Source organism: Heterodontus francisci, chromosome 2 (assembly GCF_036365525.1).
Source record: "Heterodontus francisci isolate sHetFra1 chromosome 2, sHetFra1.hap1, whole genome shotgun sequence".
NCBI classification, from domain to species: Eukaryota; Metazoa; Chordata; class Chondrichthyes; order Heterodontiformes; family Heterodontidae; genus Heterodontus; species Heterodontus francisci.
In genome coordinates this window covers 134,392,187-134,418,163 of record NC_090372.1, presented here as the reverse complement: position 1 = coordinate 134,418,163, position 25,977 = coordinate 134,392,187, and the positions used below count along the sequence as shown (strand labels likewise).

Sequence of the window (25,977 nt, the reverse complement as noted above, 5' to 3'; positions counted from 1 at the left end):
CCGTACTGTTTGGTGGCCTATACACAACTCCTACCAATGTTTGTTGCCCCTTACTGTTTCTTAGCTCCACATGTGGAACAGATTCCACATTGTGTCCTTCCGATCTGAGATCTGGCCTTACTAATGTACTGATCCCATCCCTTATTAGCAGCGCAACACCACATCTTTTTCCTTTTTGCCTGTCCTTCCTAAATGTCAAATATCTTTGAATATTCAGTTCCCAGTCTCGGTCACCCCTTTGGCACATTTGCGTAATGGCAATTAGATCATACCCATTTACCTCTATTTGGGCCTTTAAATCATCTATCTTGTTGCGAATGCTGCGTGCATTCAGCTAGAGTGCCCTTAACCTTGTCTTCTTGACATTTTTCTGCATTTTAAGCTCGCCTTTGTTTCGCCTACCTTCTAATGGCGTTTGTTATTTTTCTACCTCCTGTTACCAGCTTTACTTCCTTCCAATTTGAGCTACCCCTCAGGTTCCCATCCTCCTGAAAAGCTACTTTAAACCCTCCCCAACAGCACTAGCAAATCTCCCTGCAAGGATATTAGTTCCAGCCCTGTTAAGTTGTAGCCCATCCATCTTGTCCAGGTCCCACCTGCCCCAGAGCCTCTGAAATCTGATGTCCTCCCTCCTAGACCAATTCTCCAGCCACGTGTTCAATTGATCAATCCTCCTATTCCTATGCTCACTAGCATGTGGCACTGGGAGTCATCCCGAGATTACTGCTTTTGAGGTCCTGCTCTCTAATTTCCTTTCTAACACCCTAAAATCTGCTCTCAGGATCTCATCCCTCTTTCTCCCCATGTCATTGGTACCATTGTGGATCATGACTTCTGGCTGTTCACCCTCCCCCAGAAGAATGCCCTGCAGTCGCTCTGTGATATCCTTGATCCTGGCACCAGGGAGGCAACACACCATCCTGGAGTCACGTTTACTGCCGCAGAAACGCCCGTCTGATCCCCTGACTATCAAATGCCCCGTCACTATTGCACTTCCACTCTTCTTCTTCCCTTCCTGTGCAGCTGAGCCACCCGTGGTGCCACAGACTTTGCTCTGGCTGCACTCCCCTGAGGAACCATCGCCCTCACCAGTATCCAAATTGGAAAACCCATTAGCAAGCAAGATGGACTCAGGGGACTCCTGCACTGACTGACTGGTTCTCTTAGACTGCCTGGCAGTCACCTATTCCCCCCTCTGCCTGCATGCTCAAAACCTGTGGTGTGACTACCTCCCAAAATGTGCTATCCACGTAGTTCTCTGCTTCGCAGATGCACAAGTGACTTCAGCCCCCGCTTGAGTTCCGAAACCCAGAGCTCAAGCTTCTGCAGCCGGTGACACTTTCTGCAGATGTGTTTGTCTAGGACACATGGTGCGTCCATGACTTCCCACATACCGCAGGATGTACATTCCACTTGGCAGAGCTGACCTGCCATACCGTAACTTTAAAAACTATCTATTACATTTAGACTAAGTAGAATAACTTACCAGTTACTCACCAATCAGCTTCTTCCCCGGTACCGAAGAAAGAGCCAGCTACTGGAAGCTGAAAAAAGGTAGGTAAAGTAAGAAAGGAGCACCTCCCTCATCAGACTCCCATCTTATACTCTGTGCACTCAAAGCAGAACTCAGTGTAAAGCCTGGCTCGGGTATAAAATTAAAACCTGACCCGACCACAGGCAACCCGAACCTGACCCGAGCCCGAGCCCTTGAATTTTATTTTGCGCCTGACCAGACATGAATCTCCTTCATCTGTGCCGGCAGGAGGCTATTCCTGCAGCTTGAGTTGGTGGGAATCATGGGTAAGCCTGATCCCGTGACTTCCCAGAAGCAGTGTCCCGACCCGACCCGAGCCCAAATGCTGGACTCAGAATACAGACCCGACCCAAACACGACACATGTAGCCGGGTCTAGTCGGAGTTGGGCCAGGTAGCCAGGATTTAACTCAGTGCAGACAAAGCAGCACTGAGGAAGCCTTGCTTTTATACTTTCTGAAAACAACTGATTCAAGCCTCTGAAAACCAGTTCAAGCCATCTCCTAAGTAACCAGCTGCTCTGGTCTCAGAGAGCTTGTATTCTAGTTTTAAGGCTGGAATAAAGCTTAACTTCTCTTAATTTAAGGAGTAATTTTTAGTTAAGTGCTAAATTGAAGAAAAAACTGGACTTTACATAGGACCCTTAAAACTCCTCCTCACCAGACTCAGCAGCTCTCAGTGCAGATCCTGTGGTTCCATCTATTCCGGTTGTAGAATCCTTCCCAACGCAGGCAAAATCAAAGATGTAAGGCATATGCTTACCCCACAAGACAAGGAAGACCGCCAGAGATGTCTTAGATTTTTCAACTTCTTGGCACCATACTTTCCAATTTTTTCTGACAAAGCATCATTGCTGAGAGAGCTCTTAAAAGAAAGATGTACCATACGTATGGCAGGTGGACAATCAGCATATATTTGAGTCTCTCAAACAAGCATTATCAGCAGAAACCTGTACCCTGCAGAACTACAACTCATAGAAGTCGACGCTTCACAGAAAGGTCTAGGTGTGCGCATTCTGCAGGAGGGCAAACCAATTGCATTCTGATCTAAATGTTTATCCTCAGCACAATCCAATTACCCAAACATAGAATGTGAAACACTTGCTCTGTTGTTTGGGATCAGAAGGTTCCAGATCCACCTGTTCGGTCAGCAGTTCATGGTGGAAATTGACCACAAACCACTGGAGATGATCTGGTGTAAACCATTGACAAGCACACCACCTCGACTACAGCGACTCTTAGTCAAAGTACAGGGGTACGACTTCGACATCTGCTGCAAACCCAAAATGATAACCTCGGATTCGCTGAGCAGATTGCCAAACCCAAGCAAGAATGATGTAGTTCCACTGGATCTACAAATAGACAGCATGGACATCGAGGTGGAAGATGTGCTCAAAACTGATTTATTGCATTTTGGCCAGAACAAATGTGACCAACGACAATCAGAAACAGCCAATGACTCACAACTGAAGGTACTGTGGAGAGTCATCACAGAAGGTTGGCTTGACATGTTAAAAGAGGTGCCAGAAATGCTTGCGTTCTTTTGGCTTTATAGAGATGAACTCGGTATCTTGAGGGGTGTCACCTTCAAGGGAAAACAAGTGACTGTGCCCAAAGCTCTACAACAGGACATTTTATCATAACTTCACCAAGGCCATATGGGCATAGAGCGAACACGACGACTGGCACGAGACACTGTTTATTGGCCAGGGTTCAACAGTGACATCGAAGGGTTAGTGAGGATGTGTGAGGCATGCCAGAGCCACCAACCACAACAACGTAAAGAACCTCTACACCCTCAGAGATTCCGTCAGTTCCTTGGTTCAAAATTGCCACTGACCTATTTTCTATGAATGGAGATGACTTTATCTTAGTCACTGACTTTTTCTCCAAATTTCCAAATGTCAGACAGGTAAAAGACACCAAGCACGGTCGTCACAGCCACATTGAGTGCCATATTCAGTTTATTCGGTGCACCTGAAGAAATCATTTCTGACAATGGGCCATATATGTGGGCAAACCTTTCAGCGATATGTGCGCCAAATGGGGCATAAACCATGTGACATCCTCACATTGCCCTAGATTTAATGGTCTTGCCGAGCGAATGGTTCATACATTTAAAACACTTATCTGGAAGTGTAGGACAACGAAACAAGACTTTTGTGTTGCCACGCTCCACCTATCAATATGGGCTTACCATCACCTGCAGAGATCATGTTTGCAAACAAGTGCGGACAACTCTGCCAAGCCATCATCTGTCCAAATTCTCTGAGACGCAGGAGACACTGCTCGAAATACAAGGGAGAATGAAGATGGTGCATGACCAACATGCAGGGGTGGAACTACCTCAGCTACACATAGGACAAAAGGTCAGGGTCATACACCCCACAATGAAAACATGGTAACCTGCAGAGGTATCCGAAGTATGCAGACAGCCTTAGTCTTACGAGATTACAACATCAAGTGGAGCAGCGCTAAGAAGGAACTGAAGTCAACTAAGAGAAGTGTGCAGTACTCCAATTGAGCACAGCGGACTCGAAAGAAAACACTCCGACGATGAGGGTGTGACGGGACATCAGGACAATAACCAACACACCCACAACATGTCTACAAACCAAAAGCAGCCAAAAGGTGAAATCCACATCCCCAGAAGGTTATACCAGAGCCAGATCTGGAATTGTCAAACCACCGGCATGATATATGGACTCTTAAGCTTCTATACTTGTAAATTTTATGAACTATATCCTGCATAACTAATTTTGATGTTATCTAATTGTGTGTTTTTACTTTTAGCATACAAAACTTCTCTTTGGAAAGAAAGGGGATGTTGTATGATTGCCTTTAAGAATGATGTCACTTCAAGATCTTAGTATGCTAATGAGCTAAGTGCCAGGATGTTGTCATGTGACTTGATGCCAGACTCACTCTGCAACTGTAACACCCAGATGAAGGTTCTGTAAATAGAGTGTTCTGTACTGTATAATAGTTTAGCTGTATAATAAAACACCACCACCTGTAAGTTCCCCTCCAAGTCACACACCATCCTGACTTGGAACTATATCGCCGTTCCTTCATTGTCACTGGGTCAAAATCCTGGAACTCCCTTCCTAACAGCACTGTGGATATACCTCCCCCAACTGGACTGCAGCGGTTCAAGAAGGCAGCTAACCACCACCTTCTCAAGGGCAATTAGGGATGAGCTATAAATGCTGGCCCTGCCAGCGTCGCCCACATCCCATGAATGAATTTTTAAAAAGCTGTAATAAACTTGTTTTAGATCTTCAGCAAATTGGACTCCACGTATCGCATTTATATTGCATCAGACAACATAAAGAACTTATTACAGGCCTCGCCCCTTCCCCATCTCTGTAACCTCCTCATGCCTTACAACCCTCTCAGATCTCTGCGCTTCTCCAATTCTGGCCTCGAGCATCCCCTATTTTAATCGCTCCACCAATGGTGACCGTGCTTTCAGCAGCCTAGGCCCATACTCTGGAATTCCTCCCTAAACCTTTCTGCCTCTCCTTCCTCCTTTACAATGCTCCTTAAAACCTAGCTCTTTGACTGGTCACCGATCCTAATATCTCATGAGGCCTGATGTCAAATTTTGTTTGATTCTGCTCCTGTAAAGCATCTTGGGCTGTTTTACTGCAATAAATCCACCATATAAATGAGAATTTTTATCAAAACCTTCTGAAAAATCACAATATACATTTTCCCACTCGACCATGTAAATATCATCTCTGCACTCCCTGCAAATAAATGAAATGTGACCTCCCTTTCCTGAATCACTGCCAGCTGTTTTCACCTAGTTACATTTTCCCAAGCATTCACCCAACAGATCTACCAAGATCAGTACAAACAATTTCCATTACTGACGTGTTAAATTGATTGGTCTACAGCTTCTAGATTTGCCTTGTGACTTTTTTTTTAAATAATGGGGTTACTTTAGGCATTTCCCAATCCTCAGGAGTTGTACTGTGCATGCTGTCAATCAATTTAAACTTGTATAACTACTGTAAGGAACTGGGATGAAGAGTTTCTAAAGCATTTCCCACTCTCCTGTAGAGCCAATGTCTGTATTGCAGTTTTTAAAATACACTTTATCAACCTGAGAATGCTTTTTGTTCATATGTTGCTTCAATTTCTGAAGTGATTCATTTTAGCCACATGAATCTAGACATTGTATATTTCTCTATAATCAGAGTGTTACCTGGATATGTGAAGTAATTAACATTCCTGAGTACTATTCCATACTGGTAGGGGTGACAGTTTGCTTTGTTTCACGGTTTCAGACTTCTCAATGTTGGCCAATGATTTTAAGAAGTGTAACTGATGTTATCAGAAGCTTCCTGTAGCTCCTTTCAACCTGTTAACAGCAGTACATCATGAACTGAAAAGTTGAAGATTCTCAGTCAATCTATATTCCATGTGATACCTAGAAGATTTTGTCAAGTACATTCTTGAGGATCTAATTCACCACTATAGAAAATATGGTGGCAGATCACACTCCTCAGAAAATAGAGGCTATTTTGATTCAGTTGAAGTATTTTTCTTTAGGTTCCAAACAACAAAACACTATAATCATCTAGTCCAAAGCCTTATGAATTAGAACTCTTAGTGCTGGTCCGATCATCATCTTGTAAAGGACACGATCTTTATGATGTAATTGACAATTGTCTCGAGTCAACAGTAAGATATCCTTATTTGGTCAAGTTTTAACAGGTTTCAGTTGTAGAGAAGTATTCCAGGTTTGGGCATTGCCTTAGATATTCTCTAGTGTCTCGTGTTACTAGTGACTCAGAAATGGGCAGAGCATCTTATATTTTGGGGTGTGCCAGTACTGCCCACAATCTGACCACACAACAGCACAGGGATATAACAATGTATCCCATGCAATCGGAAATGGATGCGCATGTCCTTCACATTTGCACCTATATGTGCCACTGCAACATTTTTTGAAGGTTAAACTGAACTGTTAAGGTGAAGTCAGCTACAAATTAAGTCACTTAATTTCACAGCAAGCAAAGACTAGATTCACTTAGGTCAGGGGTTGGCAACCTTTTTTTATCCGAAGAGCCTTTTTAAAAAAAATTGCCAAAAAAAAACTATTAGGAGCCACAAGTCAAAAAAGAATTCAAGAATGGAGTAAAGGCAAAAGCATACCGTAAGAGGAAAAAATTATTTATCAAGAATCTAAGGAACATTATGCGCTTACTTGATACTGTAAAATGTTATTTGCTTTAATTCCTCTCTGAACCTTATAAGAATGATTGCAGTTGCTTCTGAATATCATGTAAGTTCAATCTTGTATGTAAGTCAGGCAAAAATCCAGTTTCGACATCCCAGGAATGTGATATCGATTGTTAAGTCTATTCAAGTGCCATACCACTTTTGAAGCTAAACTCTTGATTAAAAAAATTTGAAAAACTCAAGGAAAATTCTGTTGCCGTCTATTTCTTTGATTTGAGATTTTCTTCACTTAAATTTTAAGGATTTTATCGTGATTATGTGATCCAACTGGAAAAGGTAGGGAGCCATAAATGAGATGTTTTAGAGCCACATGCAGCTCTGGAGCTGCAGTTTCCAACACCTGGCATATCAATCATGACCAAGTGTTTTTAATGTGACAATACAAAATAATGAACATACCACATTTCCCCACATTAGTCGGTCATCTTGCTTGACAATCAGCTTATAACTACCCTCTTGCATTCTAAGACAGATGAAAGGATGCCTTCACAATTTTTTAAAGGTTGCATTTGCTGACAATGTCACCACTAGGTGGCACTGCAACGGCACGTGTGCAAATGCAACCTGTGCCACTAAAACATCACAGTCTGCGACGTCAGGCAGCTGCCAGAATTAAAGATGGCGCTGCTCAAATAATCACACAATGGCAACCTAAACACATGGCAGCACACAATGGCCAAAGGTGAGGGAGCAAGCAGGCTGGGGAGGGGAGGGAGCGGGAGGGCCGGGGAGCCAGCAGTCATTTGGGGAGGGTGGGGGGAGGAGGAGAGCGCACCCACCACCAGCAAGGTCTTCAGCCACGCTCTCCCTGCTTCCACTCTCTACCCTCTCCCCAGACCCCCTCTCCCCCCACCCCCCAGATCCCCTCACCCCTGCTCGCTCTGGCCCGGATCCCCCCCCACCATCTGCCCGCGTTACGCAATGATGTCATCTGCGCACATGCCAACCCGACCTGGCCACGTTACGTGATGACGTCATCTGCGCATGCGCCAACCAGTCCTGGCACTGCGAAACGCAGTGCATGCACAGAGGGTAGGAACCAATGTGCGCAAACTGGCGCAGTCAGATGACATAAGCTGCCGGCTGCGCTGTCAGTAATCACTTTCTTTTTTAAAACCCTGACAGAGTGTTATCATCTCTCTGTGTGCATACCAGAGGGGAAGCTATGCCAATCTGTGCTGACCAGCCAGGGATCATCCAACACAATGACTATGAGGTGTTTAGTGATTACCAAGACAGGATAATGGATTGCTTAATGTTTAAAGTTGTTTTCCTAAAAAAAAATAATGAATAATACTATTAGCATTCAACTGCCTTTTGAATTGGTGCGGTTTTGCTTTAAAAACTTGCATGAATCATTATTGCTTTCAATACTCAACATTTAAGTACAAATCTTTTCCCAAGTCCTCATGGGGGGGGGGTGGAAATTGGTCAAAAATCCTGAAATTTCACGTGCAGCAAGAGATGAATTTTCTCTGCACTGTGTCAAACAACAACTTGCAATTATCTAGCACCTCAAAAGGTTGAAAAATGTCCCAATGGCACTTCACAAAAAAGTGCAAATGAAAAAATGGATGAACCATAGATCAGTATTGCTTATTGCTGATTTCACCTATGGTTGATAATTTGACAAATGAATCTTAATCACAGAAGTTTAAACTCCAGGGGCTGAATTTTCACCCCCATATGGGGAAAAGTGCAGAGGTGGCCAGGCGCAAAAAAAAAAAAATCACACTGCCAGCAGACATTCCAGTTTGCTGGCACCATACTGCCCTGGACTATACTCCCAGAGGTGGGATGGGGGTCAGCAAGGCTACCCCACTTGCAAGTGGCAAGGAGCCAATTGAGGGGAGTTAATGGTCTACTAAGGCCTATTGTTAGAGGCTGACTGGAATTTTCCAGTCAGCCTGTGGGCCTCCCAAAGCATCAGAGGCTTGGCCAGGCTTTGAGGCCCTTCCCGTCTGCTTGGCTACAACTGCGGCTGCAGGCCACCCTGCGGAGGGGACGTCCCTCCACAATGGTGGCACAGCTGCTGAGGCCAATTTTTAAGTTTAAACGTTTTAAAATTTGGTGAGAGCATGCCTCAAGATGGAGGCTGCTCCTTCCGAGCTGGAGGGCCTCCTATTAGCTTCCCAGCTTCAACTACTCACCAGCCATTCTTAATTAAACAATGAACCCGCCCTCTGGCCACTAATTGGCCAATTAGGGGAAAATCACTGCTGGGTGACATTCCCCACAGAGTGCGGGGTCATGACCGCCATTTCACCCAGACGTCAGTGTCCCGACCCAAGACTAAAATTCTGCCCTCAATTACACTACTTATATTTTATGTTGATGGATATTCTTTCTCATGTTATTATGTGAGGAAAGAGCAACAACAACCTTTATCTATTGTAAGCACTGAGACAGGAGCAGTGCAGTGTCTTTTCTAGTCTCACTTCTCTGCAGGTCACAACAAATATTTTTAAAATGTTTACCCAGTAACTGGTCAATCATATACTCTTTTTCCCAGAAATAATTACACCAACCAGGTTTCTTTAATAAACAACAAAATTATCAGTTTATCATCAAACAAGACTTGTCCAGTAATGACGCAAAGCATCAACACACAGATTGAAATATGAACATTCCCTTTTTAAATTCCCCACACACACCCTGGAAAAAAACAGAAATTCTCTCTGTTGAGGTCTATTACAAAAAAAGACAAAAAAATACTTTGGCCAAATATTTGCTAATTCTTGAAGAAAAAAAGGGAAGATATGGAAGGAAGTCAGTTGTCCCAATTGGTCTGGCATCCAGGTATATGGAGACGAGTCACTCGGATCAATTCTAAAGCAGTTCTTTTCAGGCAGCGTTGAGCATTAATCTGGCAGGTTATTCCAGCTTCTCAGGATAGGTGCAGCACCGAGGATTTTAGCTCTTCCACACTGGATCTTTGCAGGGTTTCTTCAGAGGTAGAGACAGGTGTGAGCTGGGTGTTTTTTTTCCTTGGCAAGTTGATCTCCAACTGACTTCAAAACAGTTCAAACCCCAAACAGAAAGTGAACCTCCTGAGCTCCATAAACCTTGACATGTGGCTTCTCTGTAAACATCTTCCCCGGGTCACCAAGGTTTCTGTTGTTTATTGAGCTGAAAGCACATGATTTTCAACAAAGGTTGTTTTCAAGCAACATCTCAGTGTCCTTTCAGTGAACTGTCAACAGCCAAAGCAAAGTCCAGCATTTATGAAATCTTCAACCTTCCAATTAATCCATATTCACAATTTAAATGAGTCCTCAAAGAAACATAAAAAAATATAGAAGCATCTTCATAACAGTATCAAGCACCTTGAGCAAATTAAAATATCCCAAGTCACTTAACTTAAAGTTATCAAACAAAATTTGACACAGATCCACATGAGGACATATTAGGTCAAATTACCAAACCTTCATCAAAAAGGTAGCTTTTAAGGAGTGTCTTAAAGGAGCAAAGAGGGGCAGAGATGTGCAGAAGTTTAGGGAGGGAATTCCAGGGCTTAGGTCCAAGCCAGATGAAAGCATGGCTGCTAATGGTGGAGCAATTAAAATTGGGGATATGTAACAGGTCAGAATTGGAGGTGCGCTGAGATCTCTGACGGTTGCAGGGTGGAGAAGTTTACAGAGATAAGGAAGTGGGGGCTATGGAGGGATTTGAAAACAAGGATGAGAATTTTAAAATCAAGACGTTGCTTAGTTGGGAGCCAATATAAGACAGTGAACACAGGGGTGATAGGTGAACGTGACTTGATACGAGTTAGGACATGGGGAGCAGAGTTTTGGATAACCTTAAGTTTGGAGGGTACTATGTGAGAGATTGGCCAGGACTGCATTAGAATAGTAATGGCTAGAGGTAACAACGGCATACTGAGGGTGTCAGCAGATGAGCTGAGACAGGGGTGGAATTGGGTGATGTAATGGAGGTGGAAACAGATGAATTTAGCGATGTGTATTTGGTCAGAAGCCCATTGTGGGGTGAAATATGACACCAAGGTTGTAAACAGTCTTATTGGGCTCAGACTGTTGCCAGGGAGAGGGATGGAGTTGAGGGCATGGAGATTGTGGCAGGAAACAAAGACAATGCCTTTGGTCTTCCCAATATTTAGTTGGAGGAAACTTTTGTTCATCCAGTACTAGATGTCAGACAAACAATTTAGAGACAATAGAAGGGTCAAGAGAGGTGGTGGTGAGGTAGAGCTAAGTTTTGTCCAAAATGTCTAGCCTTTGGCTCTCTATTCTCCATGACATTTCTGCAGCTAAGGATCTGCTAAACTGTATCTCACCTCCACCTTTACTGCCCTAGTCCCCAATAAAACCATTACTCACTCTTCTCCTGACTACTCCACTGAGTATGGACCTCAACTCCAAGCCCAAGGGACACAGTCTTGAACCGATATGGCGGACAACTGGTTTAGTCATTCACCACCATATATGGTTGGACCACATAAAGAACTATCGGGTCCTGCTCTCATCTGCCAAAACTGCTCACTATTCCAGGATCATCCTGGAATGTAGGGTTAACACCTACTTCTCTACTGCAAACCATCTTTTTAAACCCCTCTCTCCTACCCTCACTTCCAAAAACAAGTGCAAGAAGCTTATGGACTTCTTTGTCACCAAGACTGGCCATCCAATCAGCTGACGCTGACATTTCACACCTATCTCCAAACCCACCAGGCTAAACTTGGTTTAAGGTTCACGCTCCTGTTCTAGCCCTGAACATGCATCTTTCTCTAGTTTCCCACACATCTCTCCTCATGCCCAGTTCATCTTGCGCACGAGACACACTTCCTACTCCATCGAGCCTATTCCCACTAAACTTCTGACCACACAACTTCCCTTCCTGGTCTCCATGGTAGCTGATATTGTTACGAGTACAATCTTCTCAGGTGCTGTCTCACTCTCCTTCAAATCTGCCATCGTCACCTCGCTCCTGAAAAAGAAACAGCTTTTCACCAACGTACCCTCTAATTTTTTTGGTGGGTACACAGGCAATTTGTTCAAGTGCGCAACCCCAGGTGCACATCAACTTAAAGGTGCCAACTTGTGCAGCCTGCGCAGAAACCCACGGGTTGCTACGTGACTGTGCAGCCTAGAGGGAACATTGCCCTTGACCCTTCTCATCCCTGCAAACTACTGCCCCATCTCCAACCTCTCTTGCCTCTCCAAAGTCCTTGAACATGTTGTCGCCTCCCAAATCCATGCCCATCTTTCCCAGAATTCCATGTTTGAATCCCTCCAATCAGGTTTCTGCCCCTGCCACAGTACTGAAAACGGCTCCTATTGAAGTCACAAATGACACCCTATGTGACTGTGACAAAGATAAACTTTCCTTCCTCATCGTTCTCGACCTATCTGCAGCCTTTGACTCGGTTAAGCATACCATCCTCCTCCAACGCCTCTTTACCATTGTCCAGCTGGGTGGCACTGCTCTCACCAGGTTCAAGTCTTCTCGATTTAATCATAGCCAGAGAATCAACTGCAATGGCTTCTCTTCCTACTCCCACACCATTACCTCTGGTGTCCAACATCATCCAAAAACACAGCAGTTTTCACAGGTATGTGGATGACATCCAGCTCTACCTCATCACCACTGCCTTTCAACCCATCCACTCTCTCTAAATTATCAGACTCCTTGTCCAACATCCAATACTGGAAGAGCAGAAATTTCCTCCAACTAGATATTGGAAAGACAAAGGCTTCGGTCTCTGCCACAAATTCCCTTCCCGAGCCACCAACTCCTCCTTTTCCTTGGCAACTGCCTGAGGCTCACCTAAACTGTTTGCAACCTTGGCGACATGATTAGATTAGATTAGATTAGAGATACAGCACTGAAACAGGCCCTTCGGCCCACCGAGTCTGTGCCGAACATCAACCACCCATTTATACTAATCCTACACTAATCCCATATTCCCTCCAAACATCCCCAGCTGTCCCTATATTTCCCTACCACCTACCTATACTAGTGACAATTTTTTATAATGGCCAATTTACCTATCAACCTGCAAGTCTTTTGGCTTGACATATTTGACAGCTGCCAAGGTTCAAAGCTCTGGAATTTTCTCCCTCAACCCCTCTTTCTTCCCATAAGACACTCCTTAAACTGAACTCTTTAACCAAGGTTTTGTTCATCTGTCCTAATAGCTCAAGTGACTTGGTGTCAGAATTTGCTTGATAATGCTCCTGTGAAGCACCTTGAGAAGTTTTAGTACGTTAAAGGCGCTACCTAAATACAAACCATTTTGTTGTTGCATAATTCGCATAAACTGCAAGTACTAGTTTGAAGTATAAGGGAAATGTGTATTCCATTCAGTAAACTGGCATGCAGCTCAGTCGCCAGACTGTCTGTACAGGAGTTAAACTGACTGATGCTTCTGAAATATGTGTTGAGTGGTTCACAGCCACGTAAAGGAGAAAATGGGCGGGGACATCAATCCACAGCAGAATTGATCTGTGGAAACTGACATTGTGTTTTTGGATGATGTTGCCAATGTATAAACTGCTTGCAAAATTTTCTTCAGCACAACTTTTCATAGTTCCCAACTCTGTTTCATTAAGTTTTCCCAATATGAAGCTGTAGTAAATGATCACCAGCTTAACTCCCAAATCACCAGTCACAGTATTTATTGTGCTCCCATTTATTCAGTTAGGTAAGGATTACAGTGGTAACATGTTAGCCTGAATAAAACTCTCAAGAACAAGAGATATACAGGGTAGCCAATATTATTTCCAGATAAAACGCATAACTATTTAAAGAACTAAATTATCAAGTAACAGTCTTTATAAGATTGCTGATGACAGTAATACTATTGGGAAACTGTGAAGCTAACCTGTAAAAGAATCTAGGGGAATGCAATTAGTTTATGAAGCAAATAAAGTGCAACACAGCAATTAGGGAGTTACTTTGCAACAGAATCCCACAAATGTTAAATTATTTAATAAACACTATTTTAAGAGAAATTGTTTTTCTAATCTCTTAGCCAAAGGACATATTTTGTCTTTAATGTCAAGGACTTTTAAATCTTTAAAGAGGAAAGCCTGTAATTAAAAGCAGGTGCGGGTCAAGGATCAAGGGTTAATCTAACTTGACTTTTGCGTTCACCCCTCAAGAAATTCAGAGTTCCTCTATACAATTCATGACTTTCTGAATGCTTCAGTGGATTTCAAAATAGACGATTTTCTGCCCAATGCTAATCAAGTAATAGGCTTTCAGCAATGTCCTGAATGGTAGATAACATATTGAATCAAAAATGAGACAATTTGGGTATTGTATTTAATATTACAATTTATTTTACTGGAATTGAACAACTTTCTTAAAAATGTTGGTACAGATATGCTTCTGGAAGCTGCCAAGGGGTTAAATTTAAAGCAGAGTATGATGGGAGACCAATATGGTGCCTCAAAATTGAAATAATGCCGTTGCAGCAGAGCACTAAATTTTGCAAACGTCATTACCAGTAGCGAGAAAGATATTGAAAGCAGCCAGATAGCATAAACAGATGTTGTTACTTCATATCTTCTTCGGCCTCCTTATCTCGAGAGACAATGGATAAGCGCCTGGAGGTGGTCAGTGGTTTGTGAAGCAGCGCCTGGAGTGGCTATAAAGGCCAATTCTAGAGTGACAGGCTCTTCCACAGGTGCTGCAGAGAAATTTGTTTGTCGGGGCTGTTACACAGTTGGCTCTCCCCTTGTGCCTCTGTCTTTTTTCCTGCCAACTACTAAGTCTCTTCGACTCGCCACATTTTAGCCCCGTCTTTATGGCTGCCCGCCAGCTCTGGCGATCGCTGGCAACTGACTCCCACGACTTGTGATCAATGTCACAGGATTTCATGCTGCGTTTGCAGACGTCTTTAAAGCGGAGACATGGACGGCCGGTGGGTCTGATACCAGTGGCGAGCTCGCTGTACAATGTGTCTTTGGGGATCCTGCCATCTTCCATGCGGCTCACATGGCCAAGCCATCTCAAGCGCCGCTGACTCAGTAGTGTGTATAAGCTGGGGATGTTGGCCGCCTCGAGGACTTCTGTGTTGGAGATACGGTCCTGCCACCTGATGCCAAGTATTCTCCGGAGGCAGCGAAGATGGAATGAATTGAGATGTCGCTCTTGGCTGACATACGTTGTCCAGGCCTCGCTGCCATAGAGCAAGATACTGAGGACACAGGCTTGATACACTCGGACTTTTGTGTTCCGTGTCAGTGCGCCATTTTCCCACACTCTCTTGGCCAGTCTGGACATAGCAGTGGAAGCCTTTCCCATGCACTTGTTGATTTCTGCATCTAGAGACAGGTTACTGGTGATAGTTGAGCCTAGGTAGGTGAACTCTTGAACCACTTCCAGAGTGTGGTCGCCAATATTGATGGATGGAGCATTTCTGACGTCCTGCCCCATGATCTTCGTTTTCTTGAGGCTGATGGTTAGGCCAAATTCATTGCAGGCAGCCTCAAACCTGTCGATGAGACTCTGCAGGCACTCTTCAGTGTGAGATGTTAAAGCAGCATCATCAGCAAAGAGGAGTTCCCTGATGAGGACTTTCCATACTTTGGACTTCGCTCTTAGACGGGCAAGGTTGAACAACCTGCCCCCTGATCTTGTGTGGAGGAAAATTCCTTCTTTAGAGGACTTGAACGCATGTGAAAGCAGCAGGGAGAAGAAAATCCCAAAAAGTGTGGGTGCGAGAACACAGCCCTGTTTCACGCCACTCAGGATAGGAAAGGGCTCTGATGAGGAGCCACCATGTTGAATTGTGCCTTTCATATTGTCATGGAATGAGGTGATGATACTTAGTAGCTTTGGTGGGCATCCGATCTTTTCGAGTAGTCTGAAGAGACCACGCCTGCTGACGAGGTCAAAGGCTTTGGTGAGAGCAATGAAAGCAACGTAGAGGGGCATCGGTTGTTCACGGCATTTCTCCTGTATCTGATGAAGGGAGAACAGCATGTCAACGGTCGATCTCTCTGCACGAAAGCCACACTGTGCCTCAGGGTAGACGCGCTCGGCCAGCTTCTGGAGCCTGTTTAGAGCGACTCGAGCAAAGACTTTCCCCACTATGCTGAGCAGGGAGATTCCACGGTAGTTGTTGCAGTCACCGCAGCTTTAACACCATAATACTGTCAAGCCAAATGGGCTAGTGCAGGTCAATTCTACTGTGGACTGATGTCCCCGCCTCTTATTCTCTTTTACTTGGATACGAACCACTCAACACATATTTTTAGAACCACCAGTCAGTTTTAGCCCTGTACAGACTGTCAAGAGACCGAGCTGCAGGCCAGTTAACTGAATTGAATACACATTTCCCTTATATTACAGACTAGTACTTGCAGTTTGTGAATTAGATTATAATACAGTGCAGCTGCAGTATCATATCTTTCATAATTTGGTTTTGAAATGGGCACAAATTCCCATTAGTGAGGGGTGTTTTTGAAAATATACTAAATGAAATCATAGATTTATTACTTATCAAACATACCAAAATAGTTTCCAGTAATAAATTAATACTAATTTAATTTTCCATATAATCTGACTTAAATGTTCTATGACAATACCAGAAAAAATACATATTAATAGCACTACAAAGAAGTCATAGATTCAGGTTCAGTGTTTCAAAACTGGAAAGAATTTACAGAAATGTTTGTTACACAAGCCCCTTGAAACTGTCACTTTTATAAACTTTAGGTCTGGATATCCCAAATAACAAATTTAGAAATTTAATTTGAAACTAATCAGGAATAGTCAACTCATAGAATTTACCATGAGGCACTGCCTTCTGAGAAAATGTCTGCTGTGTTTGGAACCAATTCAGATTTTCTTCAAAATTTATTAACAGTAAGACTAGCAAAAGAAAATGGGAAGTAGTAGGAGGCCTACATGTTGCCTCTCTCAAAGGATCTATGGAATGCCAGAATCCCCATTTCAAGCAGTATCTAGAATTTCCAGCTGGCCCACTGCACAAAGAAAGGCAATGTTAGTAGCATAACCTCTGAAATCACATATACTTGAAGACTAATGGCCAGGTAACAGAAAACCTGTTGCAGAAGTTACGCATGACATTATGCATTTGTTTTTTAATCTGCCTTACTCATGTCCAGGAAATCACAAAAAGCTGTTTTAGGTTCATGGTCATAAAACAGGTCAAGCAGAAGTTCATTAAACAGAGATGTTCCAACTGATACAGCAATGTATAATGTGGATGTATCCATGTTACGTATACTAAGGAAATATTTCAATAATGCATTCAACTGCCTCATCCGTTGTAATATTCTCAAGGCTTTTGTCTCTTTAAATTTGGCAAACCATCTAATAACCCAAAATCTAATCACACCTTACTTGGCTGAACTGTTTTTGCAGCATATTTCCTGCAGTAGGAAAAAACATCAAGGTTTTCATTTCCCTCCTATCTCCAATTTTACTCCTTTGTCCACTCCTCATGAATGAAGTGTCATGCTGATGTATTGTTCTACAGAAAGTAGCAATGCTTTGGTACTTTGCTTAAGTATTTTTCATGAGAACAATAACAATGAGGGTAACTGTATCTGACTGTGGGTCTGAAGTCCAACCTTGTGCTGATAACACGTGATACTTTTTCCACTAAAGACAACTGTGTACCTCTGTCTTTGTTCCTAATACGATCAGTTAACTCAGCATGAAATAGCATCTAGCCTACAACCTTCCTTGTTTCAAAATTTTGATGCTGGACAATACAGCGTATGCAACCACTGAACGATTGAGATGGCTCCATCCAAAACTTTAGCAAACTTATGTTGGAATGTTTCTCATCAAATTTTTTACCATCCTCTTGTGAAAGCGCATAGGGAGGCAGTGGCATAGTGGTAATGTCACTGAACTAGTAATCCAGAGCCCAGGTTAATGCTCTGGAGACATGGGTTCGAGTCCCACCACAGCAGATGGTGAAATTTGAATTCAATTAATAAATCTGGAATTAAAAGATAGTCTAATGGTGACCATGAAACCATTGTCAATTGTTGTTAAAAAAAAAAATCCACTGGTTCAGAATATCCTTTAGGGAAGGAAATCTGCTGTCCTTACCTGGTCTGGCCTACATGTGACTCCAGACCCACAGCAATGTGGTTGACTCTTAAATGCCCTCTGAAATGGCCGAGCAAGCCATTCAGTTCAAGGGCAATTAGGGATGGACAATAAATGCTGGCCTAGCCAGCGACACCCACATCCCACAAAAAAAACCGAATAAAAACAAGGTATGAATTCACATCTTTTCGAAGCATTCCTAAGCATAATTCGTGGCCACTGGCTATGTGAAAGCCAAGGCAACAAGCAGCATTTAGAAAACACCTCTAACATAGTGAAAACATCCCAACTGGGGTGTTACCAGACAAAATTTGACACAAAGCCAGATAAAGGATATTAGGATAGGCAACCAAAAGCTTGGTTCAAGAGATAGGTTTTAAGGAGCAACTTAAAAAAGGAGAGATAGAGAGGTGGAGATTTTGGGTAGGAATTCCAGAGCTGAGGACTGAAGGCACAAACAACTGAAGACACTAAATGCTAATGGTATCGAGATGAAGATCAGGGTTGCACAAGAAGCCAAAATTGGAGGAGTGCAGAGATCTCAGGGAGTTGTACGGCTGGAGGAGGTTACAGGTGATCGAAAGGGGTGAGACACATGGAGAGATTTGAACACAATGTTCAGAATTTTTAAATCAATGCATTGCTGCAATTTTAAGAATAAATTTTAACAATGAGATTTGGCAGTGGAAGGCCATAGCCCAGTTCTGCCCTTGCCAAACAGCCACACCTCCACTATCCAACAGGATTCACTAAATACTGATAGGGAGAGAAATTCAAGTTGATTTTCCCCCCTCCTGGTCTGGATCACTGAATCTCATCACAGTCACCCCATTACTGACAACAGCTAAGAACACAAACCAGAGGTTGTGCAATTAGGACCTTGCTGGGTTTTTTATGGCTCATTTATCTATTGAGTCATTAAACAAACTCTACAGCAGAATCAAAGAATATTTTTCTGACATTATACATGACCAAAACATTATCTAATAAATTAATGTGCTATTGCATTTTTTCTTTAAGTTGTCCATTTGCAACATATTGGTATTTTGACAACCTCTTAAGCTTTCTGACATTGTTTTGTCTTCATTAACTACAGTATAGGAATTTATGCAAAAAAGTCAAAATATAGTAAATTCCACTTAGTATTGACTCTGATTATATTACACAGAATTATTGGCATTTGACATTTGATGCTGGCCTCTGGTTTTCTTCCTCTTTGATATACATTTGATATGCTGCTGTCTTTGGCAAAAGGAGAAAAACATATTCAAACTAACTGAACCTCAAATTGCTTAAGTACAACAATTCAAACAAGTTCCCATTGAACAAAATTAATTTGAAAAGATTGAAATGAAAGGATTTTTCTCATTATCTTTGTATTTATGAATGATCATGCTTATTAAGAAGAATTTTTCTTGCTCAGAATATCTCCTGATTGAAGTCTGGGACCAGCACATTACAAAGGCAGGCTTGTTAACTTCACGAGTTGTAAACTAGAATTGTTTTTTCCTTCATGTTGCTTCTCATTCACAACTTTTTCTAACCTTTTACCTGCATTTCACAACTAACTTTCACTTCGTACAAATCTGCTTTTGAAACAAATGTTATCAATTTGAACATTCAGGACAAATAGCAGAATGGAATTATTACTTATAACGAACACTGCGCTGGAAAGGAATTAGAAACAATTACAGAAAGACTGGGGATGTCCATAAAAAAAAACAAAGTATTTGAACTCTGCACCCTTGTTCAAGACCTTTGCTGAACACTGCACTAGTCTAGCAAATCCTTTTCAACTATCTGTTCTATATTTCAATGTGGTTAAATTAAGAAAATGATCCCACAACTTAGCAAAATTAAAATGGATTCAAATTATCTGAAAACATTAAAATCTTATTCTAGACAAACTAGCTATGACTGGTCCTATCAGATATTCAGAAGGTAATAATATTGTTACATGTTAAAAATTTCACAACCAACACTACCTTTTCCATAAGACTTTTCTCGCTTTGTACTTGGCTCTGATGATCCACTGGCACATGACAAATCTCATCCTCAAGGCAAGCCAAGCTCACTGTGCAGCCCATGAGAATGGCTGAGTTGCTCTTTACTTAGTGAGCTGTTTTCGGCACTTTGCTGCAAGATGTTTCAGGTTAATCTACAATACTTTTAAACAACAAGCTAAATCTTCTGACACCTGGCTATACTTGACCTTCACTCGGTAAGCAGAACAGGTGATGGCAAACAGACCTAGTACGATTAATGCAACGTCTCGCTCCAATCAACATAAACTGACCAGAGTGCCCCACTCAGTGGAAAAAGCAAAGGAGATGTTGTGTGCCTTTGACTCCACTAAGGAAGTGAAGCCTTCCTACTCTAGTGGGAGGGTTTCTGAATCTGAATACTACAGCTAGAACCAAAGCTTAAAAAAAAGTTGGAAGCTTCTCAATGTGATTCAAACAGCCAAGAAATATTAAACTCTTCAAAATTGACCCTACACAAAAAAAATGATGGCATGCATTTAAAGACATGGGGTATTAATTATTTCAGAAACAAATAGACTCCTTAGAACAATCATAAATCAACAATTAAACTGAGCAGACAGTCCAAAATTGCTCCTTATCAGATCAAAGTGATTTTGTTTTACTAAAGACACATGTCATCCAAATAATGCATCAGGATGATGTACACTACCTGCATAAATACTGTACATACTTAATGATGGTTAATGTCACTTGTAACTACTTCTTTCATGTTATGCCTTTTATTCACAAGAATCAATGCACTGAAGTATTTACCCTTATTAGCAAAAACATTACTTTTGGAATTTGAAAAGTTGCCTTCAGGGGGTCTTTTTAATGAAATCCAGACCTTCAGCTCTGGCTGAAGTTAAGAACAGCTCAAGTATCAGGAAATGAGCCCCATCTGCTCTGTGTGGATTCAAACAACACTATTAAAATGAGATTTTTATAAAACTGAATCAATAAGCAAATCCCTTTGGCCATTAATTATGTGTGCATTTCACAATTTCCCACCATTTTGTTTAAATACTGTGCATAGGTAGTATGAAGAAAATCAATTTCATCTCTCTAAAAACAATTTACTGATTTTCTTGTTAAATTGAGATCATAGGGAAATGTAATATTGATGTACTTTCCCTTAAAAGCACAAATGGAAAACAAAATCACAAGATCCTCTTTTCCAATTCTTTCTTGAAATATTTGGTTCTCCAATAGCTTTTCATTTTTCTCAAACAACCATTAACAGTATTGTTGATGGAACAAATAGTATAAAAATCCATAACAGGCCAGAGGAATTCAAGAGGAAGCTCAATTAGAGCTGGAACAATGGCACACTATGCACTGTGATGTTTGCCAAACCCACATAAAGTTTGCTTCTGTTTAATTAAAATAATTGAACCACAGATTCTTAAAGACACAAAGCTGCTCTCATACGAAGTAGCAGCAGAAAGGAGAATCAATGGCAAACAGGTCTAAATATAGGCTTGCCCTACATGGAAGCTTCTAATCTTGACAAAGGCATCTCCCTAAGACTGCATGACTGAAATAAGCTAACTAGATGAATAATATAACAACAGTATTAAACTGGCTGAGGTTGTTAGACTTAAACAAAATGTGCCATCACACCAGCCACAAGACAAATTCATTATTCACTGAAACCCACATATCATTAGTGTTAACTGAAACACATCTGAAAATCACCATAGAACCAAATTTGTAAACAAACCCAAGCAATGCAATTCTCCTATAACTAAACATACCGCATCGATCAGATAAATCATTACTCGGGTTACATTTCCAAATTTATAAATTTTAGGCATTGACTACGATTCTTTTGGAGTTGGTTTTCACATCAGTTCTTCTGGAGAACTGACCATCGCACAAGGGCAGGCAAATTGCATACACTGGCAATTAGGGTCATCACAATCACAGCCAAACTTAACATTTCAACTGATCACAGTAATTCTAACTAACAACACAACATTTGCTAAAATAAGAATGGCCACATTGTACTATTTTTATGACAGCAGGAGAAAGAAATCTGAATCCTCCTACCAGTCAATCACTTAGAAAAAATGAGTCATGGTGAAATTACAGATAAGTCTCTAAAATTAAAATGAAGCGCAAAAGTGTATTATCTTGAAATTTATAGCTTATTGGCTAAAAATGCATAGACACAGCTCTTTAATCAAACTGATACGGTTTATGCAATATTGTGGTAGCAAATACATCTACGTTTAATGTTTCAGAACCTAGAATGCTGGAACGCCTCGTCCTTAGTTGTAATTGTTTGACGATTTCACTTTACTTGGGCAAGACTTCCTATTCTGTATTGAAGAACACTTTTTTTTTTAAAAAGCCATTTGAGCCACTCCAACCCCATACGCCCTTTAATTAAGGAGTAGTCTTTGGCTTCAAATATGATGCTCTCTCTCAGCCTGCCAGAGTGCTGCTATGTGTCCACTTATTTATAGCTCTTTCCAAAGCTGCTGGTTAGAAGCAGTGTTTTTTTCAATATGGAACCTCCATAAAGTTCCAACACAGCAGTGTTCACCAACCTTGCAGAGACCACTAGGACCCTTATCAACCCTTTCCCAATTGTCAACTACCGTTGCCAAAGGCTTAGGCAGTTACGAGTTTGAAAATGTAGTTGTAAGTGATTTGGGAGAATTGTTTTCCAAGGCAGATACAGAAGGAAGTGGAGCGAGAAAGCGGCAGGGTACATGGGGAAGGAAGATACAGGAAGTGGTCAGAGATGGTCTTGACTATGATTGAGACAATGGGATCAAAGGCCAAATTATTTACAATTATCTAGCAATTCAAAGATGTCACAATGCTCCAAAGTCAGAGCTGACAAACGACTTCAGTCAGTGAAGGCTTGCGCACATCAGTCACCCATACATTCTATTTAAACCACAAGGTAATTTTCATTGGTTGGTTATTGCCTAGAGGATATTACCATGTGAGTACATCAGAACTGAAAAGGTCATCGATCTGAAACGTTAACTCGGTTTCTCTCTCCGCAGATGTTGCCAAACCTGCTGAGCATTTCTCGCATTTTCTGTTTTTACTTCAGATGTCCAGCATCCACAGTATTTTGTTTTTGTATGACAGTACCACAGGACATGCGCGATGCCAATATCATCACCCTTTATAAGAACAAGGGCAACCGCGGTGACTGCAACAAGCAACTAACATGGAATCTCCCTGCTCAGCATAGTGGGAAAAATCTTCGCTCGAGTAGTTTTGAACAGACTCCAGAAGCTGGCTGAGCGTGTCTACCCTGAGGCACAGTGTGGCTTTCAAGCAGAGAGATCCACTGTTGACGTGCTGTTCTCCCTTCGCCAGCTACAGGAGAAATGCCAACAGATGCCCTTCCACATGGCTTTCATTGCTCTCACCAAATCCTTTGACCTCATTAGCAGACGTGGTCTCTTAAGACTACTAGAAAAGATCGGATGTCCACCAAAGCTACTAAGTATCATCACTTCATTCCATGACAATATGAAAGGTACAATTCAGCATAGCGGTGCTTCATCAGACCCCTTTCCTATCCTGAGTGGTGTAAAACAGGGCTGTGTTCTCGCACCTACACTGTTTGGGATCTTCTTTTCCCTGCTGCTCTCACATGCGTTCAAGTCTTCAGGAGAAGGAATTTTCCTCCACACCAGATCAGATAGCTTGCCTGTCTTAGAGCGAAGACCAAAGTACAAAAAGCACTCATCAGGGAACTCCTCTTTGCTGATGATGCTGCATCAACAACCCACACAGAAGAGCGTCTGCAGAGATTCATCGACAGGATTGAGGCTGCCTGCAACGAATTTGGCCTAACCATCAGCCTCAAGAAAACGATAATGGGACAGAACATCAGATATGCTCCATCCATCAATATCGGCGACCACGCTTTGGAAGTGGTTCAAGAGTTCACCTACCTCGGCTCAACTATCATCAGCAACCTGTCTCTCGATGCAGAAATCAACAAGCGCATGGGAAAGGCATCCGCTATATCCAGACTGGCCAAGAGGGTGAGGGAAAATGGCGCACTGACACGGAACACAAAAGGTCCGAGTGTTTCGAGCCTGTGTCCTCAGTACCTTGCTCTACGGCAGCGAGGCCTGGACAACGTATGTCAGCCAAGAGTGACGTCTCAACTCATTCCATCTTCGCTGCCTCCGGAGAATCCTTGGCATCAGGTGGCAGGACCATATCTCCAATACAGAAGTCCTTGAGGCGGCCAACATCCCCAGCATATACACCCTACTGAGCCAGCAGTGCTTGAGATGGCTTGGCCATGTGAGCTGCATGGAAGATGGCAGGATCCCCAAGGACACATTGTACAGCGAGCTCATCACTGGTATCAGAACCACCGGCCATCCATGTCTCCACCTTAAAGACGTCTGCAAACACAACATGAAGTCCTGTGACATTGACCACAAGTCATGGGAGTCAGTTGCCAGTGATCGCCAGAGCTGGCGGGCAGCCATTAAGGCAGGGCTAAACAGTGGCGAGTCGAAGAGACTTAGCAGCTGACAGGAAAAAAGACAGAAGTGCAAAGAGAGAGCCAACTGTGTAACAGCCCCAACAACCAATATATCTGCAGCGCCTGTGGAAGAGTCTTGTCACTCTACAATTGGCCTTTATAGCCACTCCAGGCGCTGCTTCACAAACCACTGACCACCTCTAGGCACTTACCCATTGTCTCTTGAGACAAGGAGGCCAAAGATGACGACTTTTCATACCTGCGCTGGAAATCAATTGCTCTCTTCTGTACTACCTTTACAGGATCTTGCTATGCACACATTGGCTGTCACATCAGCTGACAAAACAGTGACTCCCTTTTGAAATAATTCATTAGCAGAACATACTTTGGGATGTCCTAAGGGCGTAAAAAGTGCAGATCTTGTGAGGTCGCATAGTTCCAAACTTACTTTCTTTTATAGACCATCTCACACAGGAACCACTTCAGGATTTCTTCAAGGGTGTGCTCATGCTTTAATTAAGTTGGTCATGGTCCCTGACACTCCTCCCTGCTGTCACCTGTAAGCTTTCCCCCTAATCTGGAAAAGTACTGACCACCCAAACTCAGCTATTTCCCCCACCCATCCCCAAAAAGTACATTTCTCAGGGTTTCTTTTCCAGGTACCCTACCTAAATCACATTCAAGCTTCATTCAACTAGATTTATGTTCAGTCAGTCAGTGAAGGCACCTACATGTTAGGCATCCAACTATTTTCTTTCAACTAGCAAGTGATTTTCATTTGTTCATTGTTATCTCTGCTACACTGCAAATCTGGAGAGAATGCTCCAGGTTCACAGTTCAAAAGCCAAAAGTGATGGTGGCGGAATGGAGAGTTGGCATATTATATAAGGCTGTATCTGAAAATTCACTGTACAAATTCAGGGGTGTGTTGACACAGAGAGGCTTTTATTAAAAGGCTTACAGCATTTATAGTCAAACCTTATTACATGAAACTCTTAGTACAAATCTCTCCTAACAAATTTGCCTGCAGTTACAATTGAAATGCCATTCGAGTCCCCAAAGCAGCTAAAATACTTATGAGCAGGATTTCTTCTTCCCATTCTATACAAGTTTATAACAATGCTCCACTAACCGATGCACTGCTTGTCAAATATTAGAAATCTTAACAGCCATCAAACTTTGACTATACACAACATTGTTACATTTCAGTAATTCACTGTGAATTAAGTGCCTGTAATCTTTCAGTGAGGTTATCATGTGTCAACTGATTGGAGCATCCTTACTGATGTCAGCCAAGAACTTTGAGGAATGGGGAACATTTCAAATACAGCAACATGCTGCAATAGGTAAGAGTCATTCAGCATCCAAATAGTACTGCTGTAAACAATGGATATATGGGCGAGCTAACAATGAAAAGAATCACTTCAGGATTCAGTTGACAACTCTCAAACTTTGCTTTCAGGGCTTAACTTTATCACCTGAGCTCCCTGATGAAACTTTTCTTTCTTGCAATTGCCCCCTCCCATTTAATACTCTGCAATTGATAAATACCATTTCAAGATTTTAGTCAGATGGGAAAAAAAGAGACAGATATTCAGCAAAAATCCAATTGTGCACCTCTCAAAAAATTGGT

The 25,977-nt window shown here is 42.3% G+C and overlaps 1 protein-coding gene across 4 annotated transcripts in view; it reads right to left on the bottom strand.

Annotated features, from left to right (window-relative positions):
• LOC137347116 (tensin-3-like) overlaps positions 1–25,977 on the bottom strand; it is a 547,175-nt gene that overhangs the window by 437,246 nt on the left and 83,952 nt on the right. Inside the window, exon 1 of one of the 4 annotated variants that reach the window (XM_068011256.1) lies at positions 19,829–20,095. The exons of the other annotated variants lie outside the window; for them this stretch is intronic. Within the exon in view, the coding sequence (XP_067867357.1) occupies positions 19,829–19,930 (102 nt within the window). The 5' untranslated portion in view covers positions 19,931–20,095. Of the gene's footprint in view, positions 1–19,828; positions 20,096–25,977 lie in introns of those variants that run through there. 4 annotated transcript variants of the gene reach the window in all.